The sequence below is a fragment of the Streptopelia decaocto genome, assembly GCF_964273445.1.
Source record: "Streptopelia decaocto genome assembly, chromosome: 7".
NCBI classification, from domain to species: domain Eukaryota; kingdom Metazoa; phylum Chordata; class Aves; order Columbiformes; family Columbidae; genus Streptopelia; species Streptopelia decaocto.
In genome coordinates this window covers 35868570-35881836 of record NC_138661.1, presented here as the reverse complement: position 1 = coordinate 35881836, position 13267 = coordinate 35868570, and the positions used below count along the sequence as shown (strand labels likewise).

General features: G+C 40.2%; 1 protein-coding gene across 1 annotated transcript in view; it reads left to right on the top strand.

Moving 5' to 3' along the window:
• Positions 1-13267, top strand: part of PLEKHH1 (pleckstrin homology, MyTH4 and FERM domain containing H1) — a gene marked incomplete at its 5' end in the record, with an annotated part of 46607 nt that overhangs the window by 24206 nt on the left and 9134 nt on the right. Inside the window, 10 exons of the mRNA XM_082058716.1 lie at positions 828-914; positions 2208-2369; positions 3343-3423; positions 4376-4555; positions 4688-4796; positions 5745-5857; positions 6538-6714; positions 7540-7637; positions 10264-10441; positions 10847-11002. Of these exons, the coding sequence (XP_081914842.1) occupies positions 828-914; positions 2208-2369; positions 3343-3423; positions 4376-4555; positions 4688-4796; positions 5745-5857; positions 6538-6714; positions 7540-7637; positions 10264-10441; positions 10847-11002 (1341 nt within the window). The remainder of the gene's footprint in view (positions 1-827; positions 915-2207; positions 2370-3342; positions 3424-4375; positions 4556-4687; positions 4797-5744; positions 5858-6537; positions 6715-7539; positions 7638-10263; positions 10442-10846; positions 11003-13267) is intronic.

Below are 13267 nucleotides of genomic sequence, written 5' to 3'. Positions count from 1 at the left end.
AATAAAATACATGTATTGTTGGCCTTCATTATTCTGCTGTACTTAGCTGCATTACAGAGAATTATATTATATTTAGAGATATTAACCTTCCATACATTTTTCTTCTGGACACAGCAATTTCCTCCATACCTGCATAATTACACAGTATTTCTGTGTATATACACATCTTTGCTTACAAGTCAGGAATATTGAGAAGACTTATTTTCCATTTTTTTATTTTTTTGCAGTTGTCATATTCTGACATGAAAAAAAATACACCTTTAGGGCACAATGCATCTTTATTTCTGGTAAGAAATGAGAATTCACAAGCACATTATACATATGTATTATATATAAAAAATAATTTCATAAATATGCAGAATTTAGACTGTTGGTTAGAAGGGACTTCTGGAAGACCCTGGTCCAACTGACACATTGAAGAGCGACTGTCACCAGCTGTAGATCAAACTGCTCATGGCTTTAGCTGAATCTTGAAAACTTCCAAAGGTGGAAATTCAGCCACTATCTGGGTACCTATCTGGTGTTGTATTGCCTTCCCAGTGAGAATGGGTTTGTTTTGTTTGTCCTAATGTCCAATCTGAACTTCAGAAGACAGTATTCGTCGCCATTACCCCTATTATATTGTCTGCCACTATTGAGGAGAGTTTTGCTTCATCATTTCAATGGGATCGCACTCTCATATTCAACCCTGCAACCTTCATCTCTCCTTCCTAGCTCATGGATTCAGACTCCAACCTGCACATGCATATTATGCTGTATTTAAGTACTCTAAGACTTATCTGAATTTTTTTTCATACTGAAAAAGCTGTTTGCTTTTCATGCCTCAGAGTGACGTTATCCACAAGCCACAAGGGCAGATGGAGCTGAATTCTTCATGCCAAATTGTCAGAGGTGAAGGGTCTCAAACATTCCAGGTGAGCGTTGCTTTTTCATCCTGCAGATAATCACGCACTTATTTCAGGCTGAATGATACTGTATGTCTCAACTGAATGAGCTAGCTGTCTGGCCCCTGTCTTTCCTGGCACAAGTGAAGCAGTTAGTTTAATAAATAGTGGGGAAACAGCTAAAATGCAATGCAAATACAGCTTTTTGAAACTGAAAAAACTTCTCATTTATTTTCACACAGAATAACAGAATGTTAGGGATTGGAAGGAACCTCAAAAGATCATCTAGTCCAATGCCCCTGCCGGAGCAGGAACACTTAGATGAGGTTACACAGGAAGGTGTCCAGGCGAGTTTTGAATATCTCCAGAGTAGGAGACTCCACAACCCCCCGGGCAGCCTGTTCCAGTGTTCTGATACCCTTACTGAGAAGAAGTTTCTTCTCAAATTGAAGTGGAACCTCTTGTGTTCCAGTTTGACCCCCTTACCCCTTGTCCATCCATTGGCTGTCACCAAGAAGAGCCTGGCTCCATCCTCGTGACACTCTTTATATACTTGTAAACATTAATAAGGTCACCCCTCAGTCTCCTCCAAGCTAAAGAGCCCCAGCTCCCTCAGTCTTTCCTCATAAGGATGATGCTCCACTCCCTTAATCATCTCTGTTGCCCTGCGCTGGCCTCTCTCCAGCAGTTCCCTGTCTTTCTAGAACTGAGGGGCCCAGAACTGGACACAATATTCCAGGTGTGGTCTCACCAGGTATTTTGTCTTGTTTTACAGCATAGCACTTCCCTTTGTTTTGCAGTTAGGACTGAGAGCTTGAAATCTGCAGGAAAAATGATTTTTATAACAATTAAAACCAGATAGTACCTAGGATCTCCTCTGTCTGAAGGATTCAGAAGATCTCTAGCCTGACTTTCCATGTCTGGAGGATCTGAAGTGTTGGATTTCTATTATAATTTTACTTCCAAAGTATTAGAAGTTAACCCATCACTCAGTTCTGTTTGAAGTCATTACTGTTAGAAGACTTCATTATAAAGGCAGCATGAAAGTTTCTCTCATACCCTGACTGAAAGGCACATGGCCTGACCTGTGAGCTACTTTCTTTCCAACAGAAACAGCAAGAGAGCTCCTGAGAGTTTGATTCATTTGAGTTTCAGTTCTTTCACTTTGGCTTTGAGGGTTAGAACCTTTTTTCTTACCTCAAAAAAATCCCGTCTGAACCACCAAAAGAAAAAAAATCTGTACGGGATCATGAAACTGCAAGCAGCTGCAAGAAAGATTTGTAGGTTTGCAGACTTGTACTTCCTCACTCCTTTTCATTACAGCTCATGACAGACAAGAGAACTTACTTCCTGACAGCAGACTCTCCCAACATCCTGGAGGAATGGATTCATGTCCTACAGAGTATCCTGAGAGTGCAGGTGACCAGTCCTATTGGTGTTCCTCACAGTGATGCCAAACCTACTGTGAAAGGTTGGCTCACCAAGGTAAAATACGATTTCTTTCTTTATTCAGTTTGGTTCAGTATTGACAATGTACCATCTTCTTGGTTTGTTCAGTACACGTCAACAAGAAATTAGTGTATTAATACTCCCTAGAAGAGTAGGGAAAGAAAGAAAAGTGGCAGTAGATCTCTGTATTTTAGAGAGAGGAACATTTGTATAAATTATAAGGAATGGGACAAACAAGGCTACTGAGAGATACTGACTTGTTAAATAGTAAGTTATAACAAATACCCAGCTTATCTATGCTTTTCTTCAACAGAATTCACAGCATGTCATGGTAAAAAACAAATCAAAAAACAGGAAATGCTGTTAAATGTCACATTTAGTTGATCTTAACTTGATGATACAGAAGAGTTTCAAAGAAATTACTTGTATGGATCTAGGTTGGCATTTATTTCCATCATAACAGACTGCATACGCATTAGTACAGAGTACAATGGCTGAAAATTCTAGTGTTATGCCATTTCCATAGATTAGTTTTGCACAGTATGTTACTATGAATTTTTTAATATAATTCTGGTCAGCACCTAAAGATGGCTAAACACAGCCTGCATCTGAAGCTTGTTTGTCTGCAATAGGAAACAACTACTTAGGCTATGCTTTGACTGGTCTTTTCCAGCTGAGATGAAACTATTTGTTTTTATAATCTTAAAAACATTATTCTTAATATTGTATTTCAGGATATGAAATTATGAGTTGTTATGAATGAGTAAAATACTTCACCAAATCATAGACCCATTTCCATAAGTACCTATGTCTCATCTACTTAGGTGGAATATAATTATCTGCTTTTGGAAATGGTGCCCTGTATGTCTGGAGAGGAGCTCATATTAGCACAGAACAAATAACATATGCAAGGTTTTAAGGGAGAGTTGAATTGAAAGATGAAATCCTTGAAAACTGTTCCAGCAACACTGCTTATTTTAAAACGTGTATTTCTTTGTCCTCCTTACAGGTCAAGCACGGTCACTCTAAGCTGGTCTGGTGTGCACTGATTGGAAAAACTTTCTACTACTATCGAAATCATGAAGATAAGGTAATTCCTTTTCACCTTTGGTTCCTGAACCCTCCTTTCCCATTTCTCATGAAGCTTCCTTGCTGCTTACTGCTTCTGTGTCTCACGCTTCAAGATCTTCCTTGGTTGTACTTCTCCTCTTCTAATAGTGTCTGTGCCACAAAGAGAAAAAAAAAATTATAATTAAGAAAATATATATATTTAAAGCTAAAATGACAAAAGACTTAAAAGACAAGTGACTGCTCTTTCTCAGATCACTGTATATCTTGTCTCTCTCACTTTCTCCATTTGGTTTTGTGAAGCCTTTAGAACAGACTTTTATACATCAGCTGATATATTCTGCATACTATCATGAAAATAAGTAGCAACAACAATATAGTCAGTGTAATGTGCTTCCGTTTCTGGAATTTTGGCTCAACGGTCCATTCCTTTGTCTTGGTGATGTCAAAACTCAAGTTTTAGAATATTAAGGAATACTGTGACTCATGCTTGGGATCGACTTCCAGAGTTAGTACAGCAGTTTGTCTGAATCTACCTATTTATGTAATGTAGAAAGCAGAAAGTTTGAGCAGGATTGGAAAACAGTGGCTCAAGATATTGAGCAACTGACCATCAGAAAACACATCCTGCCTTGCAGAACCAATGATGTAAACACAACTGACAAGTGTCATGGGATGAAAACAGTACCTTATGGGAAAAAACATCTTTTTAGTTGCATATTCTCATTCTGACCTGTAGATTCACTCCCAGGAAAAATAAAAGTAGTAACACAGTTTTATGAGTACTTTAGTTGATAGAAGAGATTCTATACAAATGCAAGATTATATTATTATATCAGTTAAACACTGAATCATAGTTTATTCCTTACATTTTACAGAATTGCTAACATTTTGACCTTGGTTTTCTTTCCCAGTGTTCCATGTCCATAGGGGGAGATTAGCTACACTTGTCTAACTTGCTTCCACTCTTACAGTGTCCTCTAGGGCATCTGCCTATGCGTGAGTCCAGAGTGGAAGAGGTAGACCGTTCCTGTGACTCTGATGAAGATTATGAAGCTACTGGTGGAGGACTTCTCTCATCCCACTGTACACTGGTGATTCACCCACAGGACCAGAGTCCCACATACTTACTCATTCGTACCAAACAGCAGAAGGTATAAAAGGCAGTCTTTTTGGAGAGCAAGAGTCTTTTTGGTATCAGCAAAACAAATCGGGCATACAGACTGAACCTCTTTGTAGAAAATAAGGTCTGAATTGACCCATACTGTTCTCATCCTTGCTCCTAGAATACCTGGCTGTACCATCTGACCGTAGCGGCTGGTAGCAGTAATGCCACAGTGGGCACAACATATGAACAACTCATTGGAAAGCTATTGGATGCAGAGGGAGACCCTGGTAAGTAGAAACCACAAGCTTTTTTCCGTAGTAGCAAAGCATAAGGAAGGGTAATTTCAATTCCTAGTCTTAATCCAGCCAAAGGTGAGGAAAGTGGATTTTTAGTAGAATAGCATGTGATATAATGTCCTTCTCCCTTAGTTGCACAGGAACATCTCCAGAGAGGATACAGGCATTATAGTGTAACTAGACAAGTCCATCATATTGTCACATCATTTATCAAAGCATCTGAAGCATCCATAACATTAATTCAAATTAAAATAAAGAACTGTGAGCTTTAATTTTTCCTGTTATTGTTGGTCTTGATTTTCCTTTCCTGGGAATCTTGACCATACAAACACATGCTCTTTCCTTTAAACACACTCACACACACCCCTACATTCTCATCTCATCCTTTGGCAGCACATATAAACCCTCACACATATACCCATGCTCATCTGTTCCTCGTCACCTTTGATACTTGTTCATTCATGTATGTTTATGCACCATGTTCTCAAACATGTAATAACACATCCATTCATACTTAGCACTCTTATCCTGTACACTCACCTATTCCTAGACATATACGTGAACCTTGCTTACTGTTGAATTGTGACTTTCACTAACAAAGACCCCCATTGCAGGCAGCTGCCCTGGCAGAGTTTGTGTCTCTGGTTTGAACGCAGAGCTGAGCAGTTTCTCAGCTGAGTCCAGCTGATGAGAAGCTCTAACACGGCAGGATTGAGAATGGCAATGCTTGTTTCTGCTGATGACTAGTGCTGCTGGTGACAGTTTGGTCATAGCAGGCTTTGCTGAAATCAGTGAAGTGGCACCAGAGATAAACATGACCTAGTGCAGTGCTGCTTCCTCGGGTGCTTCGCCATGTCAGCAAGGCTCCTTTTCAGTGTGGACACTGTTATCTTTCTTCTGTTTCTGACACTGCATGTTTCTGCCTGTCTGCTGCCTCAGATTCTCCTCTGTGGAAACATCCTATGTTGTGCTACAGTAAAGATGGGTTGCACACATCCCTCACCACTCTGCCATCAGAGGCTCTACAGACTGAAGCTCTGAAACTTTTTAAGGTATTTAAAGGGACATTGTGTGGTTTTCAGTTATTTTCCTCAACATTGCAGTTAATTTGCAACAACACTGTTTGTCATGACATTTACTGTTGCCATTGGTTGGTTTACACAGGCCTGCTGGATTATTTAATTACAGGTGTCATTAATTAGGTGTCATTAATTCTCTAGAAGTTTACATTTTCCTTTTAAGCAATCTGGGTTTAGGAGCAATGTCCCCAACAAGCTCTATACTTCAGAGTTAGTCTTACCTTCCTCTTTCCTCTCCAATAGCTGGATTGAAGGAAGCAGAAACAGTTTACTGGCAAACTTAGTTGTGTCAGTAAGGCCAATGGTGAAGCCATTGGAGATTTGATTCTCACACTCTGCAAGTGTAAGATCAGCAGTAAGACTGGAGAGTCTTAGCAAGGTAAAGCACAGGCATGGAAGGCAGGAAGCACATTTTCCCCTTGATTCTTTTGCTGCCTTGTGAGTTCCTCAGCTGTGGGAGGCTGAGTGAATTTCCTAGTTGCAACAACTAAAGAGGGAGGGTTAGGAATTAAATATTTATTCTCCTCCCTCCTCTCAAGGTTATATAGAAGAATTCATTAATTGTCTGTAACACATCTGGGGACCCTGGCCTGCAAAGTATCAGAGAAGAGTCGCTGTATTCATGGCATTGGCTAACTTCCACCCTTTTACAGTCCTGTCAGCTGTTCATCAATGTCCCTGTGGAGGCACCTTCTATTGATTACCATGTGTCACTTGCCCAGACAGCACTGCAGGTCTGCTTGACACATACTGAGCTGCAGAATGAAATCTACTGTCAGCTGGTTAAACAGACCAGCTGCCGACAACCCCAGAACCACTCATTCATTCAGGTGAGTTCCTCTTTTGTCACTTCCACTCTGCAAGTACTTTCTATTTAATTCCATGTTTTTAATAATTAACAATGGGACTGGTTCTCATAAAGCTGTGCAAATGCTACAGGTGTGCTGGAGGAAAGAGAATCTCAGCACTGATGTGCAAAGAAAAACATTGAGAATGTAATGACTTGCAAAAGAGATTTTAGTTTGAATTTAACCATTTGCCAGTTGCTAATGGTCTATTCAGACTGTATTCAGAAACCAAATTAATAGCTCCTGTTGCCTAGCTTCTAATTGTCACATAGTATTAATTTGGTTTTCTATTTTAGTTAATCGAAAGCATGCAAATCATGAATATTGCTATTAAGCATGAAATCTGATAATTATTGGGTGAATCAAATTAATGAGTTACAGCATGAATGTACATACTTGATCATAATATTCTCAACTCACATGAGAAAATAAAATCTGGTTGAAGAATAATGGGTCTAATTTGAAATAAAATTTCCCAGTGTATTCTTTGTTATGATTTACAGTTACAAACAGGAAAAAAGTATTAATTAAAGTCTCAATTGTTCACTCAGCTCTGGCTACACTAGCCAAAATTTTCAAAAGTGGCCAATCATTTACAACACCTCTTCTTAGAGTCTAGGCTGAGATACTGAAGAACAGGCTGTCCTCTGACCACCACTTCCCTTTAAAACATCTTGAACTACATGTCTAAAAACTGAGCAGTCCCAAAAGCACTAGTCATCATCCAACGTTTTGGTTGCAGTATTCTATGAAAGACAACAAGCAAGAAGTACAGAACAAGAATGATGTCCAGTTTTATGTTCACAGTGCTGGCAACTCCTGGCTTTGTGTGCTCCTATCTTCCTGCCTCAACATCACTTCCTCTGGTACGTCAAACAGCACCTGCAGCGACACGCAGACCCCAGGTAAAGACCACCACACCATTTTCTTCTGCTAAGCTGAATGCCTTTTGCATCCACTACAAATAAAGATGGAAGCAATTTTGTAACTCACATCTGCAAAAATAGTTGAGGAAGGGGACAGAAGGTGGTATCAAGCTGTCCCCTTTCAGTTGTTCACACTAATTTGTCACATATTAAGCCAGTTCACAAAACTGAGCAAAAGAACTTTTTCAGGTATAACTGGAGCTACATAGGGAGTTTTTTGCTGTTGCAGCTATTTTCTTTCATTGATAGATAGTAATTATTTAGAAGGAATTATTAGAATTTTAAGTGATCACATTCTGCTGTCAGGTTAGCAGGCATACTGACAGAACAAAAGTGAGGCAGAGAACATCTCGGGGAACCATAAAAAGTGAAGAAAAACTATCAAACCTGAAATACATGTTAGTACTGTTTTACACCTTTTGCAAAAACGTTAAGGATGTATATTTGGAATAAATTCTGAAATGGAAGGATTTATAACCATGCTATCACTTTGCATGGTAACTCTTTGTTGTGTAACACTTTCCCCTATAAGAAAACATTGGAAGATCTACTGTAACAGCAGTAAGTTGTTCTCCAGGGTACATGCTCTTGGTTTGTTTCCATGGTGATGCTTATCTCACTGTCCTTGAGGTCACAGCTAGAGATGTCTAGTCATCTGCTGCAACTATATAGTGTTGCTAAGACATTGGTAAAAGAGTGGTTTCCTTTTAAACAAATATTCGTATTTAAATACTCAGCGTAAGTCTGCCTCAGAACTCAAGCTGATAGTCTACTGGTATTGCAAAGGATATCTGTGTATTCCTATCAAGTTGTTGTTTGTTTGGTTGGTGTTTTGTGTTGTTTGTTTGTTTGTTTTGTGGGGGGTGTGTGTGTTTTGTTTGTTTGGGTCTTTTTATGCTGCCTAATATTTGTTAGTTCTTCTCAGTAGCAGAAGTACAAATATCAGGCACTCCTCAATATTCAGGCTCTCCCTGCACTGGCTAAGGCAACACATTAGGGATCTTCTGGCTGGTAACTAGAAACCACCTCTTCAAACTTGTGTATTACCAGCTCCCAAACTGGCCCATTTGACTTAGTAGTGGAGCTGCTCTGCTGTTAGGGACTATTGAATTTCATAAGGATGTGCTGGGCTCTATTAAACTGATTTAATGCATCAATTTCAAGCATTACTGTGCTGATGGTCTGCCAGGTTCTTGGCCCAAAAGTACCTTTATCCACAAACAAACTTTAAGCAGAAGCAAAGAGGAATTATACCACCCAGCTATGAAATAATCATTAGGGTTAGAAAAAAACATACAGAAATTACTGAAAACTGTGCTTATCTTCATCTGTAGTTTATTAGATTTAGAGCAGTTGCTAAATGGGACTTAGCTTAGCTCCTTCCACCAAGCTTTAGGAACACTTCTGTCTCTTCAGATGGAGCAGGTACAGCTGTCTCTTGACCAGTTAAATAGATATGCTTTCCCTGATTCATACAGCAAACAAGACATGAGAATATTTACACAGGCCTATGGTCTAGATTTACACTAGATCTTCATTCTAGGTATTTTTTTTCCAAGAAAGGTGACTTAAAGTATATATCCAACCTGTAAGAGAGGAAGAAAAGTCAGCCACAGCTCTAGGTTGGAGGACACTGGGCTCAGGAGCATTTGAAGCCAGACACAACAGCTTCTCGTTGAAGCAAGATTCTCCATTTGAAAACTGTTCAAACACATTACTGGGGAGGTGAACAATATATTGCTACAGTGAAAAGCCAGAGCTCCTAACTTCCATGTTGCTTGCATGGATTTAACTGGAGATTTAATCACGTACTGACCTCCCAAAGGCATCTTGAATGGAATTAGTTTCCCCTGCAAAGTGATAGCATGGTTATAAATCCTTCCATTTCAGAATTTATTCCAAATATACGCTCTTAACATTTTTGCAAAAGGTGTGATTGACTGCTTGTGCCTGGCTTTAGAGACACTTATATCCTTTTGGTATTGTTCAATGAAGCACTCTCTTCACTAGACAGTAAACCAAACATATTAGTGACAATCCCTATCCTGTATTGAACTACTAACAAATGTGAGCCTGCTTTGAAACTCTGTCGAGTTTTTTGATTGGCAGATAGGGTTACTACATGGAAACTTATAATTTGTATAACCATGTAAATTAATAAACACAACTTACATAGTCCTGTGAAACTAATACATTACAAATTGTTATTAATACTTACGAGGACTTAGCAGGATAGTAACTAAATTTGGCTGGCATGACAGGAAGTTTGAGGGTGAACTGCTCTTAGTTTAATGGGAACGATGATGGCAACAGGGTACAGAAGAGGATATTCCTGTACTATGTCCACTCCACCTTAGGAGCAGAGAATGCTCTTGCACTTCCAAGAGAGTCTATTATCTACCTTAATTTTACAGATCCTTGGAGCTCAGGTTTGTGTTGTAGCCTTTCAGTTGAGCTGTTACTCAACTGAACTAGGATATCTGCACATAGAGGTATCTTTGCTTGAGCAAAAGCCTGAGGGAGGAATGCTTTGTCATGGCATGAGAAATAGAAGAGGACATGGCATTAAAGCATGTTTGTGGTTTATCTCCACCTCTTTGCCTAGGAGTGAAATAGGCAAGTATGCCATCTACTGCCAGAGATCAGTAGACCGCACAGTGCAGACTGGCGAGCGGGAAGCCAAGCCCTCCCGGATGGAGATCGTGTCCATCCTGCTGAGAAATCCTTACCACCACTCACTCCCCTTCAGCATCCCAGTGCACTTCATGAACGGAACCTACCAGGTGAGCCACCACAGCTGCCTCTCTTCTGGGCACTAGAGGACTGCACTATAACCTGTCTCCTTTGTGTGGGTGGCACCATGGTGTTTGTAAGTATCAGATATTGGAAGATAGATGCTGTTTCTCCTCCTTGCCATTTTAGCCATTTCTCCTGAGAAAATGAAAGGAATCCAGCCTTGGCTCTACAGGTTTTAGGAAGAAAAGGTAGCTGGGGAAAAAGGAAAGATGTCAAGTCTCAGTACAAGTATGAATGCTGTGTGAAGGAAGACAATATCCAAATGTTGTCACTGGAGCTGGCAGTCAATCATAAGACACCAATCTGTAGGGAACCAGGCTTCATTAGTTGTAATACCCATTAATGTCATGTTTCTTGAAAGTTATCCTTAAGCAACTCCTCTTTCATTGCAGGTTGTAGGTTTTGATGGCTCCTCAACAGTTGATGAATTAATCCAGCAACTGAACCAGGAGACAGGAATGAAGAAGCCATCCCACATGGGATTTGCTCTGTTCACAGATGATCCTTCTGGCAGGAATTTGGAACACTGCCTGCAGGGCAATATGAAGGTATTTTTTTTTTTTTCCCCCCTGCTACACTCAGCATACATCCTTGAAGAGCTGCTAAAGGGCTAATATATAAACTTCGCTATTGTCTATCTGCATCAGTATTCAGAGATGAGATGTTAATTCCTGCCCTTGGGTCACAACAACCCCAGGCAATGCTACAGGCTTGGGGAAGAGTGACTGGAAAGCTGCCTGGGAAAAAGGACCTGGGGGTGTTGATCGTTACCTGGCTGAACATGAGCCAGCAGTGTGCCCAGGTGGCCAAAAAGGTCAACAGCATCCTGGCTTGTATCAGGAACAGTGTGGCCAGCAGGACTAGGGAAGGGATTATTCCCCTGTACTCGGCACAGGTGAGGCAGCATCTTGAATCCTGTGGTCAGTTTTGGGCCCCTCACTACCAGAAAGACACTGAGGTGCTGGAGAGAGTGCAGAGAAGAGCAATGAAGCTGGTGAGGGGCCTGGAGCACAAGTCTAATGAGGAGCAGCTGAGGGAACTGGGACTGTTTAGCCTGGAGAAAAGGAGGCTGAGGGGAGACCTTATCACTGTCTACAACTACCTGAAAGGAGGATGTAGCATGGAGGGGGTTGGTCTCTGCTCCCAAGTAGCAAGTGATAGGCCAAGAGTAGCAAGTGATGGCTTCAAGTTATGCCAGGAGAGGTTCAAATTGGATATTGGGAAGAATTTCTTCATGGAAAGGGTTGTCAGGCATTGGAACAGGCTGCCCAGGGAAGTGGTGAAGTCACCATTCCTGGAGGAGTTTGTAAGATGTGTAGATATAGTGCTTAGGGACATGGTTTAGTGGTGAATGTGGCAGTGTTAGGTTTATGGATGGACTTGATGATCTTAAAGGTCTTTTCCATACTAAATGATTCTGTGACTCTATAATTAGCTCAGTCTAGTCCGAAATACTAGTTAAGGCAAAGCGTGTTCTGTTTTAGCAGGTGATAAATTGGTCAATTTTTAAAAAGTACTTACCTTGGATTTTAGCACATTTTAAAGTTTAATTTGTCTTGACTACAAAATTAAAACATGACTGAGCTAGCTGGCGTGACCAGATATCACAACTAACATCAAGTGTGCCACTCCTAATTGAGACAAATTTTCGTTAGGCTGGGAGTCTTTTGGCATGTCTATATAAATCCCATCTATTGGACTATCTCCTTGATCTATCCAGATAACTCAAGCTTTCATTGTTGATGAGCGTACTTAGGGGCGAAAGCTCTAATGAGTACACCTTCACTTTAAAAAAGGGAGGAGTGCCTCAGATCAAGGGAAAGGCAAAGCAGACTAAGTATTAACATCTGTGTCTTTCCTGTGGACATTTTTACTCCTGCTGCAGCTGGATGACCGCCATAAGTTAGCAGGCTCATGGCCATGAATGAGACATATCAGATTTTGGTACAAATATGAGAGAATAATTTGTTGTACAGCATTGATGGAGGAATAGAGGTAGTGGCAGCTTTTAAGAGAACCTGATACCTGTAAAGAACATGAACATTCAGTTTTACAGTGTGTATGATTTCACATTGGGCAACAGAAGGAGAAGATACCAATAACTTTAAATTAGATGGTTCAAAGCGGAAACTACCGCAGACAGTGCCAAATTGTATACTTTGCTTTCACGGCCTGATATGGATCAGATAATCTGGAGCTTTGCTGGTAACTGAACCACCATTTGGAGAGATGAGATATTAGAATAAATGAAGGAGCTCGATACAATCAAAGGCATAACTTTAACTGGTTATTACCTGGTTATTATTTACTTGCCAAGGCAAACTCAATAGCTTCTTAAGAGAGGATTAGGATATCTGATTATGTGTTTCATGTGGCTTCTTATGTTCATATTCCTTTTATTGAGATGCTATCAAAAGATAAGTAGGGGCCTTTTTTAGACTGCTTGTGGAAGGACTGGAATAACCAAGAGGAGCTGAATGGAACCAGAGAAATTAACCATGCTATTACTAAAAATATGTTTGAATTACAAAGTTGGAATCTAGGATGCGATGTTCTCAAAGTTTGGACATTGACAGCCAAGGGTTTGGTTTAGCCATGCATGTAGACAGCTGCTATGCAGCGGGTATGTTAGTGCTTTAGTTTGACTTAGGAGGGCACTTTTGAAGTAAACCTACCAATTGTTCCTGTTAACCATGTTTTGATTCACATTAAGAAGCAACCTCAGAGAGCATGAAATGGATTCTTTCTACATGAAATATGAACTAGAAGATGTGATCCAACATAGTAGTGGGCTTTCAAGCCATTTGATCAGA